This window comes from Osmerus mordax, chromosome 27, assembly GCF_038355195.1.
Source record: "Osmerus mordax isolate fOsmMor3 chromosome 27, fOsmMor3.pri, whole genome shotgun sequence".
Taxonomy (NCBI): Eukaryota; Metazoa; Chordata; class Actinopteri; order Osmeriformes; family Osmeridae; genus Osmerus; species Osmerus mordax.
Window position 1 is genome coordinate 10,449,555 of NC_090076.1, and position 25,371 is coordinate 10,474,925.

The 25,371-nt window shown below is 49.9% G+C and overlaps 4 protein-coding genes across 4 annotated transcripts; all 4 read left to right on the plus strand.

The window, feature by feature from the left end:
- The first annotated feature begins 2,933 nt into the window (after positions 1-2,933).
- On the plus strand, positions 2,934-10,877 carry fgf22 (fibroblast growth factor 22). The gene is made up of 3 exons (XM_067230243.1): positions 2,934-3,285; positions 8,751-8,854; positions 10,683-10,877. Exons 1-3 carry the CDS (start codon positions 2,934-2,936, stop codon positions 10,875-10,877), a joined length of 651 nt encoding a protein of 216 aa, XP_067086344.1.
- A 3,344-nt stretch (positions 10,878-14,221) lies between these two features.
- On the plus strand, positions 14,222-16,514 carry LOC136936960 (mast cell protease 1A-like). Its single transcript, XM_067230663.1, has 5 exons — positions 14,222-14,285; positions 14,422-14,572; positions 15,154-15,289; positions 15,483-15,740; positions 16,083-16,514. The coding sequence occupies exons 1-5, from the start codon at positions 14,231-14,233 to the stop codon at positions 16,242-16,244; spliced, it is 762 nt and encodes a 253-aa protein (XP_067086764.1). The 5' UTR covers positions 14,222-14,230; the 3' UTR covers positions 16,245-16,514.
- Positions 16,515-16,686: 172 nt separating this feature from the next.
- Positions 16,687-18,871, plus strand: LOC136936853 (serine protease 57-like). Its single transcript, XM_067230507.1, has 5 exons — positions 16,687-16,738; positions 17,206-17,359; positions 17,537-17,672; positions 17,864-18,115; positions 18,596-18,871. Exons 1-5 carry the CDS (start codon positions 16,687-16,689, stop codon positions 18,746-18,748), a joined length of 747 nt encoding a protein of 248 aa, XP_067086608.1. The 3' UTR covers positions 18,749-18,871.
- A 593-nt stretch (positions 18,872-19,464) lies between these two features.
- Positions 19,465-25,355, plus strand: LOC136937016 (spindlin-1-like). Its single transcript, XM_067230742.1, has 5 exons — positions 19,465-19,541; positions 20,285-20,326; positions 20,571-20,818; positions 20,985-21,218; positions 23,734-25,355. Exons 2-5 carry the CDS (start codon positions 20,295-20,297, stop codon positions 23,937-23,939), a joined length of 720 nt encoding a protein of 239 aa, XP_067086843.1. The 5' UTR covers positions 19,465-19,541; positions 20,285-20,294; the 3' UTR covers positions 23,940-25,355.
- Positions 25,356-25,371: the final 16 nt, after the last annotated feature.

The following is a 25,371-nucleotide window of genomic DNA, read 5'->3' on the forward strand; positions in this document are numbered from 1 at the left end:
AACCACACCCTCACCCTAACCCACATACCCTCACAGCCACACCCTCACCCTAACCCACACACCCTCACACCCACACCCTCACCCTAACCCACACACCCTCACACCCTCACACCCTCACCCTAACCCACACACCCTCACACCCACACCCTCACCCTAACCCACACACCCTCACACCCACACCTGGGGGCTGGGGGGTCCAGGCTGGGGGGTCCAGGCTGGGGGGGGGGTCCAGGCTGGGGGGGTTCCAGGCTTGGTTGGGGGTCCAGGCTGGGGGGGGTCCAGGCTGGGGGGGGGTCCAGGCTGGGGGAGGTCCAGGCTGGGGGGGGTCCAGGCTGGGGGGGGTCCAGGCTGGGGGGGGTTAGGGGGTGTTTGTGTGAATGTTTGCGTGAGCCTCTTTCATCTCATAGACTTGTTTCTCTTCTCTGTCCACTCCAATTCTCTTTCAGTGTCTCTCTCTGTCTCTTCTAACTCTCTTTCTCTCTTTCCCTCCCCCTACCTCTCACTTCCTCTCTTCCTTATTTATCTCAGTCTCCCCCCCCTCCCGCGTACTCCCCCACTTCCTTCCTTCTGTCATCTCACTTTTTATCTGTGTTCAGATTGCCTATCGTTGCATCTCTGCTAATCTGAGCCAGTTTAATCCCAGGTGCAGCTCCTTGTCTGATCCTCAGAAAGATGCCAGCAGGAACATCAGATATGTTGACCACTTATCGCTATAGCGACAATGGACAATGGTCACGAAGCCACCATATGCAAAACTGAGTTCTGACCCTGCCGCCATCACTGCGATACGGTTGGTTCCTTAATGCACTCGGGGATGTTTATTTAGCCAATCACAGCGGCCATGTTGATTTCAGAAACAGGAAGGACACCTGGACGGGGCTAGTCCAGACAGGAAGTAAGAAGAGCTGACAGGATAGTGTTGTGACTGGAATACAATATTTCCTGCATGTTACATGAACAAGAGAGACAGACAGAGAGACAGACAGAGAGACAGACAGAGAGAGGGCACTGTGATGTGGAGATAAAACCAAAGAGGAGGGATGCTGAGGGACATGGAGGTCAGAGGTCAAAGGGGAGGGATTGAAAGAAAATCAGTGAGGAGAGAAAAGAGATGGAGTTTAGGACAGGAAGGGTGGGAGAAAAAATTAGAGAGGACGGGAAACTGAGAAAAAGAGAGAGGGGCGAAAGAGAGAGAGAGGGAGGGAGAGAGAGAGGAGAGAGAGAAAACAATTAATAATAGAAGCTATTACTGGGGATTGTCCGTGCTAAGAGGGGTCAGATTTCAGGCCTTTTGAAGACTTTGATGGAACCAAACAGGCTTCATTACAGAGATATTATCTCTAACACTATCTCTATTCATACACCACAGAACTGCAGGGAAAGATTAGCATCCTCAGCCTGTGAACATCCTACCCTGCTGCCCAGACTGGGGGGGAGGCTGAGGGATAGGCTGGGGCTGGGGGAGGCTTGGGGGGAGGCTGGGGGGAGGCTTGGGCTGGGGGGAGGCTGGGGGGAGGCTGGGGCTGGGGGGAGGCTGGGGGGAGGCTGGGGCTGGGGGGAGGCTGGGGGGAGGCTGGGGGGAGGCTGGGGCTGGGGGAGGCTGGGGGGAGGCTTGGGCTGGGGGGAGGCTGGGGGGAGGCTGGGAGAGAGGCTGGGGCTGGGGGAGGGGCTGGGGCAGGGGGGGCGGCTGGGGCGGGGGGAGGCTGGGGCAGGGGCGGGGGGAGGCTCGGGCGGGGGGAGAGGCTGAGGTTGTTAGTGAGTCCTCTCCTGCATACAGAACCTGGGTTAAGGTTAGAACATGTTCCGAGAATACAGACCTCATACAGTACATGGCAGCTTGTATGTTTCCGGCAATTTCCAGAGGAAGGGCAAGTGCCACTTCCTGGGGGGGTGGGGGGGTCATCTGGCAGGCCGGAGGGGTGTTTTGCCACATGAAAGGCTTGAGGAAGTTGCTTGCCCCCGGAACAATCAGATTAGCTGCAATGCATGCTGGGATAGGAAGGACCTCCAAGAGCAACCTGGAACTGGTGACGTCTCGGGGAATGATCCATATTCACTTACTTTCTTCTAAGATATTATGCATTTTATTTAACACAAATTTGAACGACATTTTATCTAAATAACAACAAAACCGACATTCATGAAGAGCATATTTAAACTAGCACTGGAAGATTTTTGTTGTTGAAATTAGTGTAATGTAAGAGCTTTCTTTCACTGACTCTCTCTCTCTCTCTCTCTCCCTATCTTTCTCTCCCTATCTTTCTCTCCATATCTTTCTCTCTCTCTTTCTCTCTCTCTTTCAGAAAGTTATGAATGACTGTGGCCCCTCCCTTCTCCGCCACTCCACAAAGCTGTCCCCACCCACCCACACAAAGCCCCGCCCACCCACACAAAGCCCCGCCCACCCACACAAAGCCCTGCCCAGGAGAGGCAGGACTCCCAGACAGGAGAGAGTGGGGCTCTGCTCTGTCGCCCTAAACACTCTCTCTCTGTCTGTCCGTCACACACACACACAGCCTCTCTCCCTTCCTTACTTTCTCCTCCCTCCGCTTGCTCCCTCCCTCTCTTTCCCCCTCTCACCTCCCAGCAGTGCATGCCTGGCATCGAACACAGAGGAGCAGTGCAAGGTGCACACACACTCCAGGACAGACAGACGCACACCATCCCTCACACACCCACACCCTCACGCACACACACTGTCAGTGGCTTCAGCTGAGGACCGGAGGAAGACAGGAGTTCCAGAGCAGACGACTTGTGGATGGATTTACAAAACCACTTGTGTTTTTCTTGAAGGAGTGAGAGAGAAGAGGAGGAGACAGACAGGCAGACAGGCAGGGCTGGCCCAGTGCTGGTGTCTGGAGCTTCTCGACCCAGCAGTGACTGGCTCTGCTCCTGGGACAGGCAGCATGCTGACAGCTGGAGACTGACCCACCATGTCTACATGGACCCCCCCTCCCAGCCTCCCTGCCCAGCCCAGCGCCTCCTCCCTCTGCCTGGTCTGGGTCTCCATGCTCCTGCTGCTCCCAGCCTCCACCCTTGGGTTCTGCCTAGGCTCCCCGGGCCCAACCGCCCCCCCGGGCCCCCTCGCCCCCCCGGGCCCTCTGATCGGGGCCGGCTACTCCTCCTGGCTGCTGGACCGATGGGTTAGGGTTAGACGGCCGCGCAGCTACAACCACCTGGAAGGCGACGTGAGGCTCCGGAGACTCTACTCTGCAAACAGGTTCTTCCTCTGCATCGACAAGGCCGGCAAGGTGGACGGAACACGCCGGAAAAACTATGCAGAAAGTGAGCACCTCCCGTCCCTCCCTCTCTCTCTCCTCTCTCCTTCTCTCCCTTCCTCTGTCTCTCCTCTCTCTCCTTCTCTCCCTCCCTCTCTCTTTCCCTCTGTCTCTCCCCCTCTATCCTCTCTCTCTCTCTCTCTCTCTCTCTCTCTCTCTCTCTCCCTCTCTCCCTCTCTCCCTCTGTCATTCCCCCTCTCTCTCTCTCCCTCTCTCTCCCTCTCTCTCCCTCTCTCTCCCTCTCCCTCTCTGTCTCTCCCTCTGTCTCTCCCCCTCTCTCCCTCTCCCTCTCCCTCTGTCTCTCCCCCTCTCTCTCTCTCTCTCTCTCTCTCTCTCTCTCTCTCTCTCTCTCTCTCTCTCTCTCTCTCTCTCTCTCTCTCTCTCTCTCTCTCTCTCTCTCTCTCTCTCTCTCTCTCTCTCTCTCTCTCTCTCTCTCTCTCTCCCTCTGACTCTGGTGAGTGATGCGAGATGCTTTCTGTCTAACCCTAACCCTAACCATCGTCTCTTCCTAGTTTTACTGTGCTGTTGAACTCTTATCTGGTTGATAGTGTTATAGTGGTTCAGAGGAGATCCTCAGAGTGTCACGGCTGTTATTGCTCTGTGTTTGGAGGCAGAGGAGGCGTTGCTAGGTAGATGTTTGGAGGCAGAGAAGGTGTTGCTAGGTTGGGCGTGCAGGGAATACTCAGGAAGAGAGGTAGCTTCACATGGGAGCAGAACTCAAACCTTAAACCCAAACACACAGATTGAGCATTTGTTTGTTAACTCTTTGTGTGTGTGTGTGTGTGACTGGGTGACTGCATATGTGTGTGAGTGTGTATGTGAGTGTATGTGTGTGTGTGAGTGACTGAGTGTTTGTTACAAGTCTACATGCAGCAGTGTGCAATGTGTTGAGCTGGCTGATTTACAAGGCAGTCATATATCTGTGGGTGTGTGTGTGGGTGTGTGTGGTGTGTGTGGGTGTGTGTGCTTTTCAAGATTTCTTGATAAGAGACCTGGAATTTAATGGGACACCTGCGACTGGACACACACACACACATACACACATACGTATACACAACTACACACACACACACAGCCAGGTCACTCCACAGGTTGTGCATCTTCTCTGTGTGTGACAGCTGACCTGCGTGTGTGTGTGTGTGTGTGTCCCAGTGCTGACCCCTGTGTTGTCTGGGCAGCACCGAGGGATGATGTCTGGATGTATTTGCTTGTTACCTTGTTAAGCAGCAAAATGACTCCATGTTTTCCATCCTGCAGAGAAACACAGCTGGGAACAGCCACACAGTGTGTGTGTGTGTGTGTGTGTGTGTGTGTGTGTGTGTGAGACTGAGCAGCAGTAGCTCTCATAGCTTCCGACCTCCAGCTTCTCCTTCAGTGGAAAGAAATACACACACACACATACACACACGTACACAAACAGGCACATGGACAGGACAGGAAGTGTTGCATATTTGATGAACACACAGACACCCTGCAGAATAACACTGCTGCTCTCTCCTAGAGACTAACCCTCCTCTCTCCTCCCCTCCTCTCCTCCTCTCTCCTCTCTCCTCTCCTCCTCTCTCCTCTCCTCCTCTCCTCCTCTCCTCCTCTCCTCCTCCGCTCCCCTCTCTCCTCTCCTCCCCTCCTCTCTCCTCTCTTCTTCCCTCCTCTCCTCCTCATCTCTCCTCCTCTCCTCCTCTCTCCTATCCTCCTCTCCACCCTGCTCCTTTCTTCTCAGTCCGGCCCTCACCCATGCCCAGCTCCTACTGTCTGGGTGCAGAGTCATGCAGAGTGTGTGTGTGTGAGTGTATGCTCTGGAAGTCTGCTGTACATGGCTGATGCTGCCTCAAACCGCCTGGATCAATCCCACATAGAAAGAGAGGGAGGGACAGAGAGAAGCACAGAGTTAGAGAACAAGAGAGAGGGAGAAAAGGACAGAGAGGGATAAGATGTTCGTGCTGGTACTAGATGCAGCAGACGGTAAGAGGCTGGAATCTGAGACTGAAAGTCTTCTCATAGAAACCCTAACCCTCCATCTCCCCACAGGAAGCCCTGGACACCAGGATCTGATGCTGCTTCCTGCTAATCATTAAACTCAAGTTGCACCTCTGAGCATGAATATCCTCTCCTCTGTTGGTATCAGTAAGAGGCTCCTCCTGGTTACAGAGGGAGAGGCTGGGGCTGGGGGGGGGGGGGGGGGGCAGACAGATTTGTCAGTCAAATAATGCAGATTAACATCAGCTGAGAGACAGACAACTCACGTCTGGCAGACTGCAGTACAGACCACCTCCCTCTACCTCCCTTCTCCACCCCCCTCCCTCCACCTCCCTCTCTCCTCCACCTCCCTTCTCCAACCCCCTCCCTCCACCTCCCTCTCTCCTCCACCTCCCTTCTCCACCCCCCTCCCTCCACCTCCCTCTCTCCTCCACCTCCCTTCTCCAACCCCCTCCCTCCACCTCCCTCTCTCCTCCACCTCCCTTCTTCAACCCCTCCCTCCCTCCACCTCCCTCCACCTCCCTCCCTCCTCCACCTCCCTCCATCTACTCTCCCTCTCTCCCTCCACCACCTTCCCTCCTCATCTTCTCTCTTCCCTCCTCCTCTCTGTGGCTGGCTGTTGAGAGGGCCTGTGTTCCTCCTCCTCCTCTTCCCTCCCTCCACCTTCCTCCCTCCCTCCCTCCTCCACCTCCCTCTACCCTCCCTCCCTCCCTCTTCTCCTCCTGTCTGTGGCTGGGTTGAGAGGGCCTGTGTTCCTGGGAGGGTTAGGGTTAGAGCTGGCATGATGGAGAGGAAAACTGGTCACTTTGTTTACCCAAGCCCTGAGAGGAAGGTACGCATCACTTCCTGGTGGAGGTCATAGGCCGTGCCTGGTTAATTACACAGCAGTGACCTGGACCTGCCCCCTGGTACCCCAGTAGCCTATCGCAGGCAGAGAGTGCAAGATCATAGAGACTATAAGCTTGGCTCCAGAAACACTCATTGGCTGATTATACTGCACGACCAAACTTGTTTTTTTTGCGTTTCTTTCCCCCGGTCCAATCCACCTGGACCACAGCTGGTCTGACCTTGTGAACAGCACACTCTGTTGAGGTTTTGGGTGTGTGAGGGAGGCGGGGGGGGGGGGGGGGGGGTTGTTTGTGTGGGGGGGTGTATGGTACATGTGTGTGTGAGGGTGTGTGTGCATGTGTGTGAGGGTGTGTGTGTTTGTGGGGCTGAAGGCTTCAAACACTTGTCCGGTCTCCAGGTTATGACTCGCCCTGAGGAAGTCAGGTAACGGTAGAATCAGGCTGTTAAACAAACACACAACTAACCCTAACCCTAACACACCCTCCGTCCCCCTAGTATAGCAGCACTGCAACACACACACCCTCACACACACACACACCCTCACACACACACCCTCCTTCCCCCTAGTGTAGCAGCACTGCAACACACACACCCTCACACACACACACCCTCACACACACACACACACACCCTCACACACACACACACACCCTCACACACACCCTCACACACCCTCCTTCCCCCTAGTGTAGCAAAACCGCAACACACAAAACCTCACGCACACACACCTTCACACACACACACACACACTCACACACACACACACACACCCTCACACACACACCCTCCTTCCCCCTAGTGTAGCAGCACTGCAACACACACACCCTCACACACACACACCCTCACACACACACACTCTCACACACACACACACCCTCACACACACCCTCACACACACACACACACACCCTCACACACCCTCCTTCCCCCTAGTGTAGCAAAACCGCAACACACACACCCTCACACACACCCACACACACACCCTCACACACACACACACACTCACACACACACCCTCACACACACCACACCCCTTTCCTCCCTTATCATTGTCAAGGTAACTTAGGTCCCTCTGTGTTTAGAAGGCCAGGGTGTGGTCAGTGACGCATTATTATTACCAACAGACACAGTCCAGGTAGAGAACCCCAGGCTGCCCCCCAGCAGCAGTGATGTCACAGGGGATCACATGACCAGCTGGATGCAATTGCTGTCCTGCCTCCTGCTTGTTACAACGGTAATGCATAATTTGGAGGCAGTCCTCCCACCTTGCCTCCCCTCCTGCCCCCACACCTGCCCCCCCTTCCTGCCTCCCCCTCCACCCCTCCTGCCCCCCCTCCTGCCCCTCCCTCTACCCCAGCCTCTACCCAGCCTCTTACGGAGTCTGAGGTAATTGGTCTCATTTGACCCTGGCCTTTAGACTGTGGAACGCTGGCCTTATCTGGTGATTGGTGAATGAAACACTTCCGCAGTTCCTCAACATGGTCCTGGTGTGTTTGTGACACACACACCACACAGTGTTATTAGATGGATGGCCTGACTGACTGATGAAGCTGAAGAGGGAGAGAGAGAGGGGAAAGAGAGAGGGGAAAGAGAGAGGGGAAAGAGAGAGGGGAAAGAGAAGGGGGAGAGAGAGGGTGGGAGAGAGGGGGATCGTGGTGGTTACTAGCTTGGTTTTGTATTTCTGTCCCAGTCTTACCCCTGTCTGCTCTCCTGCCCTGCCCCCGCACCCCTCACCTGCCCCCGCACCCCTCACCTGCCCCCACACCCCTCACCTGCCCCCGCACCCCTCACCTGCCCTCGCACCCCTCACCTGCCCCCGCACCCCTCACCTGCCCTCGCACCCCTCACCTGCCCCCGCACCCCTCACCTGCCCCCGCACCCCTCACCTGCCCCCGCACCCTCACCTGGGGAGCAGTGCAGTGAAACCAGACTAACCCTGTCATGAGGAAGCAACCTCTGAAGGGGCAGTCTGGTCCCTAGAATGGCTCTGCCCCACCCGGCCCGGCCGCCCAGGGAAGCAAAACTGTGCCAGCACAAAGCTGGACCCCCCGTGTGATGTGTGTGTGTGAGTGTGAGGTGTGTGTGTGAACTGTGTGTGAGGTGTGTGTGTGTGCCTAACCTCCCAGCAACAGTTTAATGTGTGGTGTCAGCTATGTGACTCGTTCTTCCTCTGTGGTACAGTGCCCCGAGTGCCAACTGTCCTCTAACTTACACTTCCTGTCTTGTAACCCACACTTCCTGTCGCCCCCCCCCCACCCCCTGCAAAAGATCTACCTGTGTTGTCACAACACGGGTATCTTATACTGTGGGCTGGTGAGGGTTAGGGTGAAGGGGGGAGGAGAGGAGGGGGGTTAGGGTGAGGGTTTTGGTGGAGGGGGGAGGAGACGAGGGGAGGATAGGGTTGCCCCCCCAGAGACAGAGGATGTAGAGGAACAGACCCAGAGAGTAGAGCTCCATCTGGTGGCCGAGGAGAGGAACTCTCCCAGCATCAGACTGGACCTAACCCTAACCCCACCATGGCAGGTCCCAGTCATGCCAGGCTCAGTCATGTGGTTCTGGTTCAGGGTTGTGAAGCCTCCTCCAGGTTTCCTCTGTCCTCTCATGGGAACCAGGCCTGTTTCTAACCCCCCACCCCTCCCCCCCCAGGTCTGCTGGAGATCCGCTCGGTCAGTGTTGGGGTTGTGGCCATCAAGTCTGTCAGCACCGGTCTGTACCTGGCCATGTCCAAGAAAGGAACTCTCTTCGGCTCGGTAAACGTGCTTCTTTACTCGTTGTCTCACACACACACACACACACACACACAGACCCAGGGGTCCCGCACACACACTCTCAGGCACACACACCAGCCAGTCAGATAGGTGTGACAGAGAGACAGGTGTGTGACAAAGAGACGTGTGTGACAGAGAGACAGGTGTGTGACAGAGAGACGGGTGTGTGACAGAGAGACAGGTGTGTGACAGAGACACAGGTGTGTGACGGAGAGACAGGTGTGTGACAGAGAGACAGGTGTGTGACAGATAGACAGGTGTGTGACAGAGAGACAGGTGTGTATCCGTGGTGATGACCAAGCTGGGTTGTGGTTAATGAGTTTGAGATGAGTCAGCATGGAGAGAACACAGATGTAACTAGAGAGGGTACAATTTCTAGGGAAATTGTAGGGTGTGCTTGCTTGCGTCGGTTGCAGATGGGTCCATTTATTATGAAACAAGCCGAACCCCCTTTGAAATAAGCTATTCTAACAACGTTGTCACCAGCAGTTTCAGATGGAATCATGATTCAAACAGTACCATCTGCTAACTGAAAATATGCCCCCAAACATGTAAATAAGCTTGATATTTATTTAGGGGGAACTGGCTAATTCAAAAGAAGTTGGCTGGAAGCGATCATTGTCAGTAACAAAGCCAAAAGCGACCATTTGGTCTCAGTCTAGAGCCCTGCGTGGAGAAGCTGAATTGTGCTACGAGCAAGCTAGCCTAGCTGCTGTTGCTAGCCAAACTTCCCTGAATGTGCCGGAAATGAAAAATGTTTCTTTTGACATAAAGTTTAGGCTGTGGCATTGAAGACCGACGCACCACACAAGCTTGAGTTTAAATACATTATTTAATGTGACATTACTTACCGTACATGCCTTAGTACAAGTCTTGAATTGCTTAAATGTATGATGCTGCTAGTACACCAAGGCACGATACGATACTTGCTGTGCGACAGTCTTACTAGCACATCTATGCACGTCGTATCTATGCGTCGTGCTAACGTGTGCCGACGTTGTGACATTGTGACGTAGGCTAGCACTGAGTTCCCTTTGTGCACAAAAAGCCCTTTTTGCCACAAAAACAGTGAAAGCTCCTAAACCGTGCAACGGAACGTAAGTAAAAATACAAGCAACGCAATCGCTAACAAGACGAACCTTTTGACACCAACGTTGTCTATGTAGCCCATATATTGAGGGATCCTTAGGGTGTGAAAAGAAAGAAGAAAAATAATAGTATATATGTGAGAGAACAATGGTTGTGCTCGCCGAAGGCTTGAGCACACCCAATTAAGAATATTACTATCTGCATGTCACACCCTCTTTACTGAAAGCATATAAAACATTCAGAAGATAAAGCCCACTACCTGGTCTTCCCCCTGCCTACAAGACCACCACACACCTGCCTACAAGACCACCACACACCTGCCTACAAGACCACCACACACCTGCCTACAAGACCACCACACACCTGCCTACAAGACCACCACACACCTGCCTACAAGACCACCACACACCTCCCTACGACTGCTTCAGAACTGACAGTAGTTACAGATAAAACCAGACTTCAGCAGAAATTCTCTGAGATTAAACATGCAGACAGCCAAGTTTCAAGTGTGTGTGGGTGTGTGTGTGTGTGAGTGTGTGAATGCAGACTCTGACCTTTGCTCTCTGTCTTGGTTTATAGAGAGCGTCAGTTTCAACCAAGCCAATCTTTAGTAACCTGTTTCTCCCCCTCCTCCCCCGCTACCCCTCCTCGCCCTCCTCCCCCACTACCCCTCCTCCCCTCCTCCCCCTCCTCCCCTCCTCCCCCTCACCCCCTCCTCCAGGTGAAGTACAGCCCCAGCTGTAAGTTTAAGGAGCGGATCGAGGAGAACGGTTACAACACGTACGCCTCAGTCCGCTGGAAACATGGCGGCCGGCAGATGTTCGTGTCTCTGAACGGCCGGGGGAAACCGAGGCGAGGCCACAAGGCCCGCAGGAGACACCCCTCCACCCACTTCCTCCCCATGCTGCCTTCCTAGCTACGCCCCCTGCGCTGCTATTGGTCACCCCTCCACCCACTTCCTCCCCATGCTGCTTTCCTAGCTACGCCCCCTGCTCTGCTATTGGTCAGCCCTCACACCCAGGCCTGCCCACCTCTGTTGTGGATGTACAGTGATGTTCATATTCGCCGTCTGTCTCTCTCTCCAGACCTCCCCCTCTCTGGAACACCCAAACTGTAACCCCTGACCCCCCAACACCACCCCGACTCTGACCCTACGGGGTGGGGTTCTCCATGCTGGTCTGACCCCTGACCCATCAGCACCCTGACTCTAGGGGGTAATCCCTCCACCCACACAATCTCCCACCCCTCCACCCCCGTCCTCTACCACCCCAGTCCTCCAGTCCCCCAGTCCTCCAGTCCCCCACTCCTCTACACCCCCAGTCCCCCAGTCCTCTACTCCCCCAGTCCTCCAGTCCTCTACCCCCCCAGTCGTCCAGTCCTCCAGTCTCCCAGTCCCCCAGTCCTCTACTCCCCCAGTCCTCCAGTCCTCTACCCCCCCAGTCGTCCAGTCCTCCAGTCTCCCAGTCCCCCAGTCCTCTACTCCCCCAGTCGTCCAGTCCTCCAGTCTCCCAGTCCCCCAGTCCTCCAGTCCCCCACTCCTCTACACCCCCAGTCCCCCAGTCCTCTACTCCCCCAGTCCTCCAGTCCTCTACCCCCCCAGTCGTCCAGTCCTCCAGTCTCCCAGTCCCCCAGTCCTCTACTCCCCCAGTCCTCCAGTCCTCTACCCCCCCAGTCCTCCAGTCTCCCAGTCCCCCAGTCCCCCAGTCCCCCAGTCCTCCAGTGAGGGATCCAGGAGGAGGCATCCAGGAGGCCAGGTGGAGGACTGGAACCCTGTCTCTCTCTGCGACTCCAGGACTGTCTCAAACTTGTTGGTTAGCACATTACTTAACTGGTTATTATATATATTTTCTCTGCGTCTTTCTAACACCTGTTGCACATAGAATTTTTAATATATTTCAATATTGTTTTTGTTTTTTACTGCATGAATTTTTAACTGGTGAATTATTTTCTATTTTGTGTTGTATTCATGCTGTGTAGTAGTTCAGACTGTATCTCACTGTAATCTGATAAATTCATCAGACACGCCCCCTTGATCTAATTGGTCAGCTCCAGGTTAAAGGTAACAGCATCAGAGATCCTTTGGAACATAAACAGGAAATGGAATTAAAAACAAAAAAACAAAGGAGAGAAAAGAAACAGGAAGAGGAAACAGGAGGAGGGAGGAGGAAACAGGAGAAGGAAACAGGAGGAGGAAACAGGAAGAGGAAGCATGAGACGGGTTAGTCTCATGCTTCCTACTTCCTGTTCATGAAATGAACAGGAAGTAGAAAAAATTACTGGAAGTAATAGAGGAAGAGGATCATGGAAGCATACACTGTTGCTAAGATACGTTCAGTGATGAGTGTGGGCCTTGGTACATGTTCAGCTTGAGAAGCATAATAAAATGTTGATAAATTATTCCTTGTTTCAACTGTATGTGTACTCCTGTGTCTGTGTGTTGGTTTAAGACTGGAGAAACTAAACTGTATACACACTCATCCCTACTGAGGAGTCAGGACGCTCTCTCTCTCCTCTGCTGTACAGTGAAATGGACAACACATAAAGGCTCGTCACACTACTCTCAGGTTTTCCCTCATTTCATGGTTAGGGTTAGGCACTCTTTAAGAAATCGTCCAGATAGGGGGCCTGTGTGCCCCTCCCCTAAGAGTACTTTTAGCTTTTCATCATCAGACAGTGGTGATTGATAGTATGAGGGTTTCAAATGTATTAAAGGCGTAGCTCTCTCTCTCTCTCTCTCTCTCTCTCTCTCTCTCTCTTTCTGTCTATTCTCTCCCTTCCCTCCAAACACACATTTACTGTTCCAGCATCTGTATTCTGACTCAACTTGAAGCTCTAATCTTCGAACTAGCAGATGTCTCTGCATCATAATAATGTCTCTAACCCTGTATATACCATACACTCTAACCCTGTATATACCATACACTCTAACCCTGTATATACCATACACTCTAACCCTGTATATACCATACACTCTAACCCTGTATATACCATACACTCTAACCCTGTATATACCATACACTCTAACCCTAACCCTGTATATACCATACACTCTAACCCTAACCCTGTATATACCATACACTCTAACCCTGTATATACCATACACTCTAACCCTAACCCTGTATATACCATACACTCTAACCCTAACCCTGTATATACCATACACTCTAACCCTGTATATACCATACACTCTAACCCTAACCCTGTATATACCATACACTCTAACCCTGTATATACCATACACTCTAACCCTGTATATACCATACACTCTAACCCTAACCCTGTATATACCATACACTCTAACCCTGTATATACCATACACTCTAACCCTGTATATACCATACACTCTAACCCTAACCCTGTATATACCATACACTCTAACCCTGTATATACCATACACTCTAACCCTGTATATACCATACACTCTAACCCTAACCCTGTATATACCATACACTCTAACCCTGTATATACCATACACTCTAACCCTGTATATACCATACACTCTAACCCTAACCCTGTATATACCATACACTCTAACCCTAACCCTGTATATACCATACACTCTAACCCTAACCCTGTATATACCATACACTCTAACCCTGTATATACCATACACTCTAACCCTGTATATACCATACACTCTAACCCTGTATATACCATACACTCTAACCCTAACCCTACCATACACTGTACCATGCACTACTTTGTTGAAAAGTACTTTGCATGAAAATATAAATATTTATATATTGACTCTGACCACCAGAACACAGTCAGACCCACACTGCTTGCTTTGTTCAGTAAATGTAATCCCAAGTGGTAACATCTACAAACAACAAGCCCAGCAGCAGCATCTGGGGCATGCATAAGTCAGCAAGTTTCCAGTAACATGCAGCCATGCTGCCTGAGCTATGTGAGGTGTCACAGGAAGAGATGATCTACTGAGCTGCGTCTGGGGAGAAGATCTGTCTCACCTCATCTAAACCACACGAGTGAGAACACTACTGCTACTTTACAACATGTGTGTGATTTCTGTGCGTGCATGCATGTTTGTGTGTGTGTCTGTGCATGTATCTGTGTGTGTCTGTGCATGCATGTGGATGTGTGTGTGTATGTGTTTGTGCATGTACTATATGTGTGTGTGTGACCTTTTCATCTCTACAGATCATGCCCTTTGTGGCTCCATGACTCATCAGATATGAGCTCTGACAGTGTGGCCCCCTGCTGTATAAATACGCCGAGTCAATCAGAGGGTCCGTACTTCGCTCAGGCATCATGGCTGCCCCTCTCACCCTGCTGCTGACCGCCCTCCTCTCCCAGGGACTGACAGGTGAGTTACCTGAGACAGAGCTGCCCAGCTAACCACACCTCAGAAAGATCATCATCAGTAGGTTTATTTAGTACTTGTAGTTGGAGGTTGAAATCAAACTCCATGTTATGGTGTTCAGGATTGTGATGTGTTGCAGGTGTGTCAGGGACTGAGATCATCAATGGGCAGAAGGCTGGTAGGAGCTTGTTTCCCTTCATGGCGTCGGTCCAGAATAACCTCAAACCCAGCTGTGGAGGGGTGCTGATCCAGAAGAACTTTGTTCTGACTGCAGCCCACTGTGACAAAAGGTAAGCCTGTTGACTACTTTGTTGTGACTGCAGCCCACTGTGACTGCAGCCCACTGTGACTGCAGCCCACTGTGACAAGAGGTAAGCCTGCTGACTACTTTGTTCTGAGCTTCCACTGATAAATATTATCATGTTGTTTCATGGATTAGACCTCATGTTCTCTAAGAACTCAGACAGGATGTATTGATCTCATTCCAGAGAAATTACAGTGGGTTGTATTTCCCCCCCCCCCCGCCCCCCCCCCCGCCCCCCCCCTCTCATACAGAGGTGAGAAGCTCACTAGGCTCATGTTCTCACTAGTCTGAGTGTGGTCATTCAAAAGACACTCTGAGTGACCACACTTTCTCAAAGCCATTGTTTGTCAAGAACAGGCTTCCTCAAAGTCAGTTAGGTACTGTATTTCATGGACAGTGTTTCTCAAGACCACTGTGTCTTAAACACTTTCAAAGATGGTGTTTGTCATGGATGCTGTATTTTGTAGACACTATTTGTCAAAGCCAGTGGTTGTTGTAGTGAGAATTTCATGGCAGCATGAGGTTTCACTACCTGTGATCCTGACCTCTGACCTCTGCCTCCTCTAGAAACCTCAGTGTGGTTTTGGGGTCACACAACATCGGGGAAAACTCAAAGGGAGCTGTAAGGTTCGCCGTGGAACGCAAATGCATACACCCTTCCTTTAAGAACGTCAAGACAGGAAATGACATCATGCTCCTGAAGGTACATAATCACATGTCCACTCTGACCAGCTGAACAGATTATGAGTTAAACAGCACTGTGTTTATATCATTGCTTGTGCTCCTGTGTGCATCGTAATAATAATGTGTTCATTTAGCAGACAAACTAATTTCTTAATCTGCAGTCAAATGCTCTTCCACAGAGCTATACCAAGTAACTAGGATTCTCCCGACAGCTGTCCAAGAAAGTGAAACCCATCAAAGTGGCCAGGATACCGACCAAGCCGCGCGCGGTTGGTGCTAACATCCGGTGTCAGTTGGCTGGCTGGGGGGCGACGGAGACAAGTGGCAGGGCGGTAGATGACCTCAGGGTGGTCAACGTTTCCACCGTGGACCTGGACGTCTGCCGCAAGCAGTGGCAGGATGTTCCGTTCTCCCTCCCCGACAACGTGGTCTGCGCAGGCGGGTACAAGAGCAAGAATGGTGCCTGCCAGGTTGGTCAGGTTTAATAGCCAGCTAGCTAACTAAGTAACTAACAAACTAGGTAACAAATGAACTAACTAACTTGTTAACTAGCTAGCTTGCCAACTAACTAACCAACTTACTTGAGAACAAACTGACAACATTGTTATCTACATAGCTAGAGAACTAACTAAACACAATGCCATAATGAAATGTAAATGGTATCTCTCCTCTCATCCCCCTCTCTTTCTCTCTCTGTCTCCCCTTCCATCTTTCCCTCATCCTCAACTTCCATTTTCTGTCCATCCATCCATCCCTCTCTCTCTCTCTCTCTCTCTCTCTCTCTCTCTCTCTCTCTCCCTTCCCTCCTGTAGGGGGATTCGGGGGGTCCCCTGGTGTGTGCTGGGGAGGTGGTTGGCGTTGTCTCCTTCAACATGAAGAACAACTGTGACTACCCCAACGTCCCCAACATCCACACCCAGGTGTCCAGTTTCCTGTCCTGGATCAGAAAGGTCCTCAACAGCAGCACCTGCTAGAACACAGGCTCTCTCACCATCACCATCATGAAGTCATCTCTCCATTTCTCTTGCTCTCACTTTTTTTCGTCTTTCTCCCCCTCCCAATCTCTCTCTCTCCCAATACCATGACTCATGACCATGTGTCTGGGGCCATTAGGTCTGTACGTGCTTCTAAGTTTTGAGATGGTAAATTATGTCTCCGTCGTGACCATCGTGAGTCAACCATGACTGTGTGGTTTCCTAACCTCGGGGTGATGTCTGACATTAAACGCTCTGCTGAAATACCAAGTGTGAGTTTTGTCACTGTGTGCTGGTGGTTTGGAGGGCTCCTCCCTCCTCCCCTCCTCCCTCCTCCCTCCTCCCTCCTCCCCTCCTCCCCTCCTCCCTCCTCCCTCCTCCCCTCCTCCCTCCTCCCCGGTATAAGAGCCTTCTCTGGCAGCACGGTTGTGTAGAAGGCACCATGGAAGTCAGCTTCTTGTTTTTTTACGTTGGGCTGCTTCTGTCTCTGGAGGGTAAGATACTTTTCTGACTGCCGTCATTTTAACATTACGTTTATATTAACTTTTTATTCATTTAGCAGATGCTATTATCCAAGGAGACAAACTGCATTTATAAAAAGTATAGCAGAAGATTAAGGATCACAAGTTTACAGTTCTACAGTATTGTACTGTAAATACTAGAACAAGTCTCCCTCCCCCTCTCTCTCTCTCCCTCCCCCTCTCTCTCTCTCTCTCTCTCTCTCCCTCCCTCCCTCCCTCTCCCTTTCTCTCTCCCTCCATCCCCCTCTCTCTCTCCCTCCCTTTCTCTGTCTCTCCCTCACTCTCTCTCTTTCTGTCTCCATTGGCATTGTAGATGTTGCATGTGTGTGTGTGCAAGTGTATCTTTACTGTGTGTGTGCAAGTGTATCTTTACTGTGTGTGTGCAAGTGTATCTTTACTGTGTGTGTGCAAGTGTATCTTTACTGTGTGTGTGTGTGCAGAGGTAGGGGGGTCCCGGGGGGGTATTGTGGGCGGCAGGGAGGCGGAGCCACACTCCAGACCGTACCTGGCCTCCCTGCAGACCAGGGGGACACACGATTGTGGAGGCGTCCTGGTGAGGGAGGACTTTGTTCTCACTGCTGCACACTGCTCTGGGTGAGTCTCTGTCTGTATCTCTGTCTGTTTGTCTACCTGTCTGTCTACCTGTCTGTCTGGCTGTATGTATGTATGTATGTCTGTCTGCCTGTCTGTCTGCCTCTCTCTGATTTCTGGTCTGACCCTGTCCTGGTGTCCTGGTGTCCTGGGGTCCTGGGTCTGGTGTCCTGGTGCCAGGCGGTACAGGGTGGTCCTGGGAGCTCACTCTCTTCGCGCCCGGGAGTCATCCAAGCAGAAGCTGGAGGTTCAGAGCTACATCCGTCATCCTGGTTTCCAAGTTGTCGGGGACGATACGGACCTCATGCTTCTCAAGGTGGAGATATCTCTAAGCATCCTAACCCTGGGACCAGCCCCACTCATAGTACTAACCCTAACCTCACAGCACTGAGCTGGTGGAGATCGGCCTCTCACCCTAGAACAGCAGCACCCAGTGCTAGCGCCACCTAATGGTGCAACTGATTATTCTGTGTGCCTGTCATCCTTACCTCCCCCTCTCTGTGCCAGCTTGCTGGTAGAGCACGCCTGACCAGGGAGGTGCGTTTGATTCCACTGATGCAGAACCCGCCGGCCCCTGGCAGCCTGTGCAGCACGGCTGGGTGGGGCGATGTGGGGGACAACCGAACCTTGGCAGACCGGCTCCAGGAAGTGGATGTCAGGATCCTGTCGCAGTCTGAGTGTGCTCGGAGGTGGAACCTGACGATCACAGAGAAGATGCTGTGTGGGACGGGACAGCAGGCCATCCAAGGGTTCTGCTCGGTGAGACGTTTCTCTGCTTGCAAGGGTTCTGCTCGGTGAGACGTTTCTCTGCTTCCAAGGGTTCTGCTCGGTGAGACGTTTCTCTGCTTCCAAGGGTTCTGCTCGGTGAGACGTTTCTCTGCTTACAAGGGTTCTGCTCGGTGAGACGTTTCTCTGCTCACATTTTCATTTGTTTCACAGTTTCATTTACATTTTCACACTTTATTCATCTAACAGCAGCTTTTATCCAAAGCATGAAGTACAGTAGAAGATCAAGGATCAGAAGTGCACAGTACAGTCTGACAGTATTTCAGTGATCAGTCAAGGAACAGTCTGTATTACCAGGCCCAGTTTAAAGTACCCTGTGTTTGTGTACGTGCATCTCTGTATGTGTGTGTGTGGTGCGTGTGTGTGTGGTGTGCGTGTGTTTGGGTGTGTTTGTGTGTGTGGTGGGTGTATGTGGGTGTATGTGTGGGTGTGTGTGATGTGTGTGTGTTGCAGGGAGACTCAGGGGGCCCCCTGGTGTGCAGTGGAGAGCTTGCAGGCTTGATCTCCTTCTCGGGCATGGAGTGTGCAAACCCATCCACTCCAGACGTCTACATGAGAGTGTCTGCTAACCTGCCCTGGATACAGGAAGTCATCGACAACAACTAGGATGCTTCCTGTATGAATCTGTCATGTCACCCACGTGGTGTTGTGGCATTTACTGTATCTTTTTATTAAGATATTGTTAGAGTTACTGTTCGAGTGATTAAAGGATTCTGACTTCCAGGTTCACCTGGTCTCTGCATATCATTTCGATTATTTACTGTCGCTTAGTTTCAGAGATGAATCTCTAATGATGAATGATAATTGAATTGCTCTGATGTCATTATTCATAAAGATGGAAGAGAGACTCAATAAACAAACTTAACATTTGTTTTGGGACCCCCCAAAAACACATTAGTAAAAAAAAAAATCAAAAGGGCCCCATACACTATTTTTGTTTAGGGCCCTCAAAACCCTAGGGCCGGCCCTGCTAATTACTCTTGAAATCACACAGTAAGGACCCTATCTTTTCTAAACTATGTGTGTCCATACAACAGTCAACAGAATCAGAATCAAAATGCAACATTTCAGTCATGCAACATTTACAAAAATGTAAGACAATAACTTTAATTATAAATAAAAATTAAGATCCACAGCACGTGAATAACCTCGGCCAGAGCCGTACACACGACTAAATTTGAAGTCGGCGTCACAATGACATCAATTCCCGGTGTTCATTACACTCAAGTTCACTTAACTTTCTACGGCCATCACCGCTACGCCACTATGGGAGTTGTAGTTTTTTCTCCCAAGAAACTGGCCTCCCATTTTCCATAGGTTTCGCGAGGTTTGCATGGGCGGTAGTCTGCATTTCTCTGCAGGAAGAATTGAATAATACTGGCATGAAATTCGTGTTCAGGTAATTTGATTTACTGAACGGCATGGATTGTATCAAAATATCGATGTACAGGAGCCATGACTGCGCTTTAAACCCTCATGTTCAGGATATTAATGAACAGCTGCAGTGGGGAGTTTATAGGTATGCTAGCTAGCTAGAATTATTGATAACCTACAGTGTTATTGCGCGGACAGTCCCAGGTGTGCGCTAGCTACAGCTAACATTAGCGCTGTGTCAATGATAGCTGTGGCTATTTAGGTAATATGAGCTATTATTACGAAACGGCGACGAATCGGTAAATGTTTCAGCCATATCTTCATGTTTCATCATTTCTGACCCAGTGGCGATGGCTGACGTATTATAATCTTGAAGTTCAAGTAAGGCAGAACACATCTGGTTTTGATCCTGTTGTCCCTGTAGCCGAACATTTAGCAGTTTATGAATTGGTGATTTGACCGATTATAACAAATGAGGTATAAGAGACAGTATTTAATGGTGCATGAACTGTGTTGCTTTTAGAATAGGTGTGTCTCTTTGGTTGTGTGTGTGTGAAACTGTATGTTTTAGTGACTGACCTCCATAAATGCGTAATGCACACAGGCAAATAACCAGGAAGTTATTCGTCAAGCAAGGCCATTGGCTGTTCAGGTTGTCAATCTCAGCCAATAATAAAACAGTTCTCTCTTTTTGCGCACTGATTTACTCTGATATTCACTGTGCTTCTGTCCCTCTCTCTGTCTCCTCTGTTTATCTCTCTTTATCAGTAGCATTTGAATGTCTGGAGGCATGTCCAAGAAAAGGGGCAGGTATGTGGAATCATCCCTCCCAAAATGCACTGCTTTCATTGTGTTTGTGTGCGCGTGTGTGTGTGTGTGTGAGAGAGAAATATAACCAGAAAACAGACAGACAGTAACAAAAATAGAGAGAAATGTTCCAGGCAAGGGTTAGGGTTGAGGTCCCAACTAAGCCTAACCCTAAACCAATGTCATCAGTAATCTCATGGCCGGCTTTGATCATCCCTCCCTCCCACTCCGTCTGTCTGTCTAATAGGAAACGGAGCAGCGGTGAGCTGAGCGAAACCATGACCCCGGACCCCAACTGCATCCTGGGAGTGCGTATCCAGCACAACTGGCATGAGAAAGGCACCCAGAGCAAGTGGAAGGGCACAGTGCTGGACCGTCTGGGGGTCAACCCCGCCCTCTTCATGGTCAAGTACGACGGCTTCGACTGCGTCTACGGCATCGAGCTGTTCAAGGACGAGAGGGTGTCCAGCCTACAGGTGCTCTCAGAGAAAGTGGGTGAGTTCTGGTTATAAGAGCATATCTCTCCGTGTGTCTCTCTGTGTGTGTGTCTCTCTGTGTGTCTCTCTCTCTCTCTCTCTCTCTCTCTGTCTCTCTCTCTCTCTCTCTCTCTCTCTCTCTCTCTCTGTGTCTCTCTCTCTTACTGTCCCTCCCCTCTCCTCAGTCAACAACCGGATCAGGGTTCCCCCTGGGGCTGAGGAGCTGGTGGGGAAGGCGGTGGAGCACCTGTTTGAGAAGGAGGACGGGGAGAAGAACGAGTGGAGGGGGATGGTTCTGTCCCGCGCCCCCATCATGACCCACTGGTACTACATCACCTACGAGAAGGACCCGGTGCTCTACATGTACCAGTTGTGGGACGACTATGCAGACGGAGACCTGCGCATCCTGCCTGAGGCCGGTGAGACACAGCACCTGTCTGTCTGTCTGTCTCTCTCTCTCTCGCACACACTCTCAATTCAATTCAATTGGCTTTATTAGCATTAAGAAACAAATGTTCATATTGCCAAAGCAACGGTGGAGCCACGGAAACAGTATTCATACCATTACTATGGACGTCGGTATACTATTAATGTTACCAAATAATCCGATGACAACCAAACATGACAAATTCAGTTGAAAGATTAAAGGGGTCATTGATTGCAGAACTGAATTTACCTTGTCACAGTTGAATAACGACAGTTCAGTGGGTAAAATCGACATACAGTGAACCTCAAAGTCCATTGACACCTGTAAACCGATATTGAACAACTTCAACATTGCACCCTGCATCTCTGGGGTGCTGCATTTAAGCATTTTGTTTGTAATTCTGTCTGGACCACAAGCTTTCCTTGGCTTGAGAGATTTTGTTTGTTGGATCAATTCTTCCGAAGTAATTGGTAAATCAATGGGGTTTTGGTTGTCTTTGATGGTTTCTTCTAATGTTTGGAGTTTTTCTTTGATAATACATTGATCTGAATTCATTTGATTGATTGGTATGTCTTTGTACAGATTTTCAAAATGTACTCTCCAGATGTCACCATTTTGGATGGGTAATACTCGAGTTTTATTTGCGTTGAAGTTGTTCCACATATCCCAGAATTGATTTTGATTATTTGCGTTCTCAATATCTTCAAGTTTCATCTGGGTATAGTTTTGTTTTTTGTTCCTAATTGTACGTTTATATTTGTTTAATATTTGTTTATGTTATTGTACCTAGTGCGTAGGGCTGTTTTTTTTGGTTGGCAATGTTTTTCATTAGCTATTTTCTTTAGGTCTTTTCTGATGGTTTTACATTTTTGATCAAACCATTTTTCAGTATTTTGCTTTCTAATTGGTTTCCGTTTGTGTTTGATAAGGTCTGCTTTGATAGCTGCTTTGTGAAATATCGTATTGATATTATAAATGGCCTTATTTACACCGTCTCTGGTTGGGGCGTATTGATTTTGGTCATATGTTGATATGTTATTCATCAGATCAGGTGAGTTCAAGGCCATGATGAATTTGTCTTCACTGTCAGGGGTCCATCTGTATGTAGTATTTAATTTATACAGTTTATTGGGTTCCTTTTTTGTTTCACTAATTTGACCTGACAGTTTAAAAAATAGATTTATTTGGTTGTGGTCTGAGAGGGGGGATTGCTGTCTGACAGTGAATGCACTGATAGTGGAGGGGTCCATGTCAGTGATTGCATAGTCTACCACACTAGACCCAAGAGCTGATGAGTATGTGAATCTCCCTAAAGAGTCCCCTCTGAACCTACCATTAACTATGTACAGGCCTAAGGCCCGACAGAGATGCACAACCTCCTTGCCACTTTGATTTATTACAGAGTCAAGGTTGTTCCGGTGGGTGATGGTAGGTGTGGTAAACAGGGGAGACTGACCAAACACATGGTTGTTGCCCTGTGGGTCGACTGTATCAGGTCTGATTCCTGTCCGTCCATTCAGATCTCCAATTAGGTGCATGTTTCCCTGGGTCTGGAAATATGTGATTTCAGAATGGAAAGTTTAAAAAATGTCTTCTTCAAAATAAGAAGAATCTATTGGGGGTATATAAATAGCACAGAGATATAGATCTCTGTCAGTGATGCCCAGGGTTTGATCTAACCTTAACCAGATATAGGATTTACCCTGTTTAACTGGTGAGATATGGTGACAAAGACCTTCTTTATACCACACCAAGATCCCACCCGATGTTCTGCCCTTGCGTATGTTGGTTTTAAAGAGGGCACCATGACTTCATTGTTTCCTGGGGGACAGTGAGTGAGCAGATTATTTTGACACCATGTTTCTGTCAGCACAATTATATCAACATCTTTGATAGAGTTCATAAATTCAGGGTTTCCACTCTTCAGCTCAAAGGTTGAGGAGTGAAGACCCTGTATATTCCAACAACTTACATGAAATGAACGCATTTGAAAACAATCAAAATGAACCTGGATAGTGAGACAAAAATTAAAACACCTACAAATATTTCTCTATTAACAACATTATATAATAACTGTATATGAATGTTATGGAGGTGTACTGTTTTTTTTCTCGCAAATATTACTGCTGTATGGATTACTACTATTTCTATTACTACTACTACAAACAGTATAGTTCCATGTTGTCTGTTTGTCAACTGGGAAGGTGTACAGTACAACTTAACTGGATAGAAGCCTGGTGCACAGGGTGTGCAGCATCTCCCTGATGTCTCCCAGCCAAGTTCAGCTCTCTCTCTCTCTCTCTCTCTCTCTCTCTCTCTCTCTCTCTCTCTCTCTCTCTCTCTCTCTCTCTCTCTCACTCTCTCTCACTCTCACTCTCACTCTCACTCTCACTCTCACTCTCACACACACACACACACACACACACAATCTCTTTCTGTGAGATCTGTTAGTAAAGCAGGTCCTGTTCTGTGTGGTGACCACCCTCTCCCCCTCTGCCCCTCCTCAGAGAACAAGCACCTGCTCCCAGCTGACCGTAAGCCTGGGGAGGAAACAGAGAGCCTTGTGGGTAAGCAGGTGGAGTACGTGACTGACAAGGGGGTGAAGAGGACCGGCCTGGTGATCTACCAGGTCCCAGCCAAGCCCTCCGTCTACTATATCAAATATGACGATGACTTTCATATCCACGTCTATGACCTGGTCAAGACCACCTAGAGACAGATTCCTTCCCCCCAGTCATCACCCCCCTTCGCTCTCTCAGTGTGGCCTGACCTCACAGAGAGAGAAACTGTTATTTTAATGTCTGTGGTTTTAAACCAGTATGCTTTCATCTTTCAGCAGGTGTAACCTCTTTAGTTTCTGTCATGGGTAATGCTGAGCGGAACTGTAGCAATGCCAGGTTTGGCCACTAGAGGGTGGTTGTAGGGAGGCTCAAGGGAAGCCGTCTGGAGGGACGGTGTGAGCAGGCTCTGGCTGGGTGCTCTGGACCACTTGCTAACACTTAGCCTCATACAAGCTTACACGAACAATGTAGTATTATTATTCTTATTAATAATATAAATGATATGAATGTTATTGGGAAATCTGCCCCACATGGGCCAGAGAGGCTTGTGGTGTGGAAGAGCAGAACAGGAACCACGTTCGTGTGCAGCTGTTATTTATTAATGACTTCATCGACAATCATTTATTATTATCAGAGCCACAGTTTGTATCACCACACACACACATACTGTACACACACACACACACACACACACATACTGTACACACACACACACACACATACTGTAAACACACACAAACACATACTGTACACACACACATAACATACACACACACACATACTGTACAAACTCATAGGGTTGTACAACCTGAGCAGAACAGCAAATGAGTTGGTCTGGCAGGGGAGACCACGGTAACCACGGTGACCACGGAGACTAGACTAGTCTGAGAGGTCCTCAGTAACGAGCCTTGTGATTGGCCTGGGCTGGAGCTCCTCAGTAACGGGCCCTGTGATTGGCCGGGGCTAGAGCTCATCCTCACTGAGGCAACGTCTCATTGGTAGATTACAAACTAGAGTCCCTTGCGCATCATCAAAGTGCCTTTCGAGTCACGTTGCCATGGCGGCGTGTTCGCCCGCCACCCATCCTCCTGAGCCCGATGCCAGGTTGACACTGTTGCTTTGGTTACGGACCAGTCTGCGTGGGGCGTGGCCAGAGATGCTCATTTGTACCCCAGGGGAAGAAGTTTTAAAGTGTTCTGATTGGTCATACGCATCCCATGCAGACCAAAAAGTTGATCTCTTATCAACATTTCCATGGTAAATCCCGCCTGCATGTAGGCAAACCATAGTTATTATTAAGTAGACAAGCATCACAGCTGATTAAAGATGGCATCCCGTTAGTTTCTATGGAAACTTCTCAGTGGCGCATTGAAGCGTGGGGTCTTCAGAAAAACATATTTTATGAAAGAGCTATTATTTTGAGCCAGGTTTGAGAACCGGAGTTAATAGAATGATTGGAACGAGCAGTGTGCCAAATCAAAAATGCTATACCACCAAGATCCACTGGGGGCTCTGCTTCAAGCTGATGAAGCTGGAGGCGGGGCTTGTGAGGTGATGGGAGCGGGGCTTGAGAGGATTGTGGGA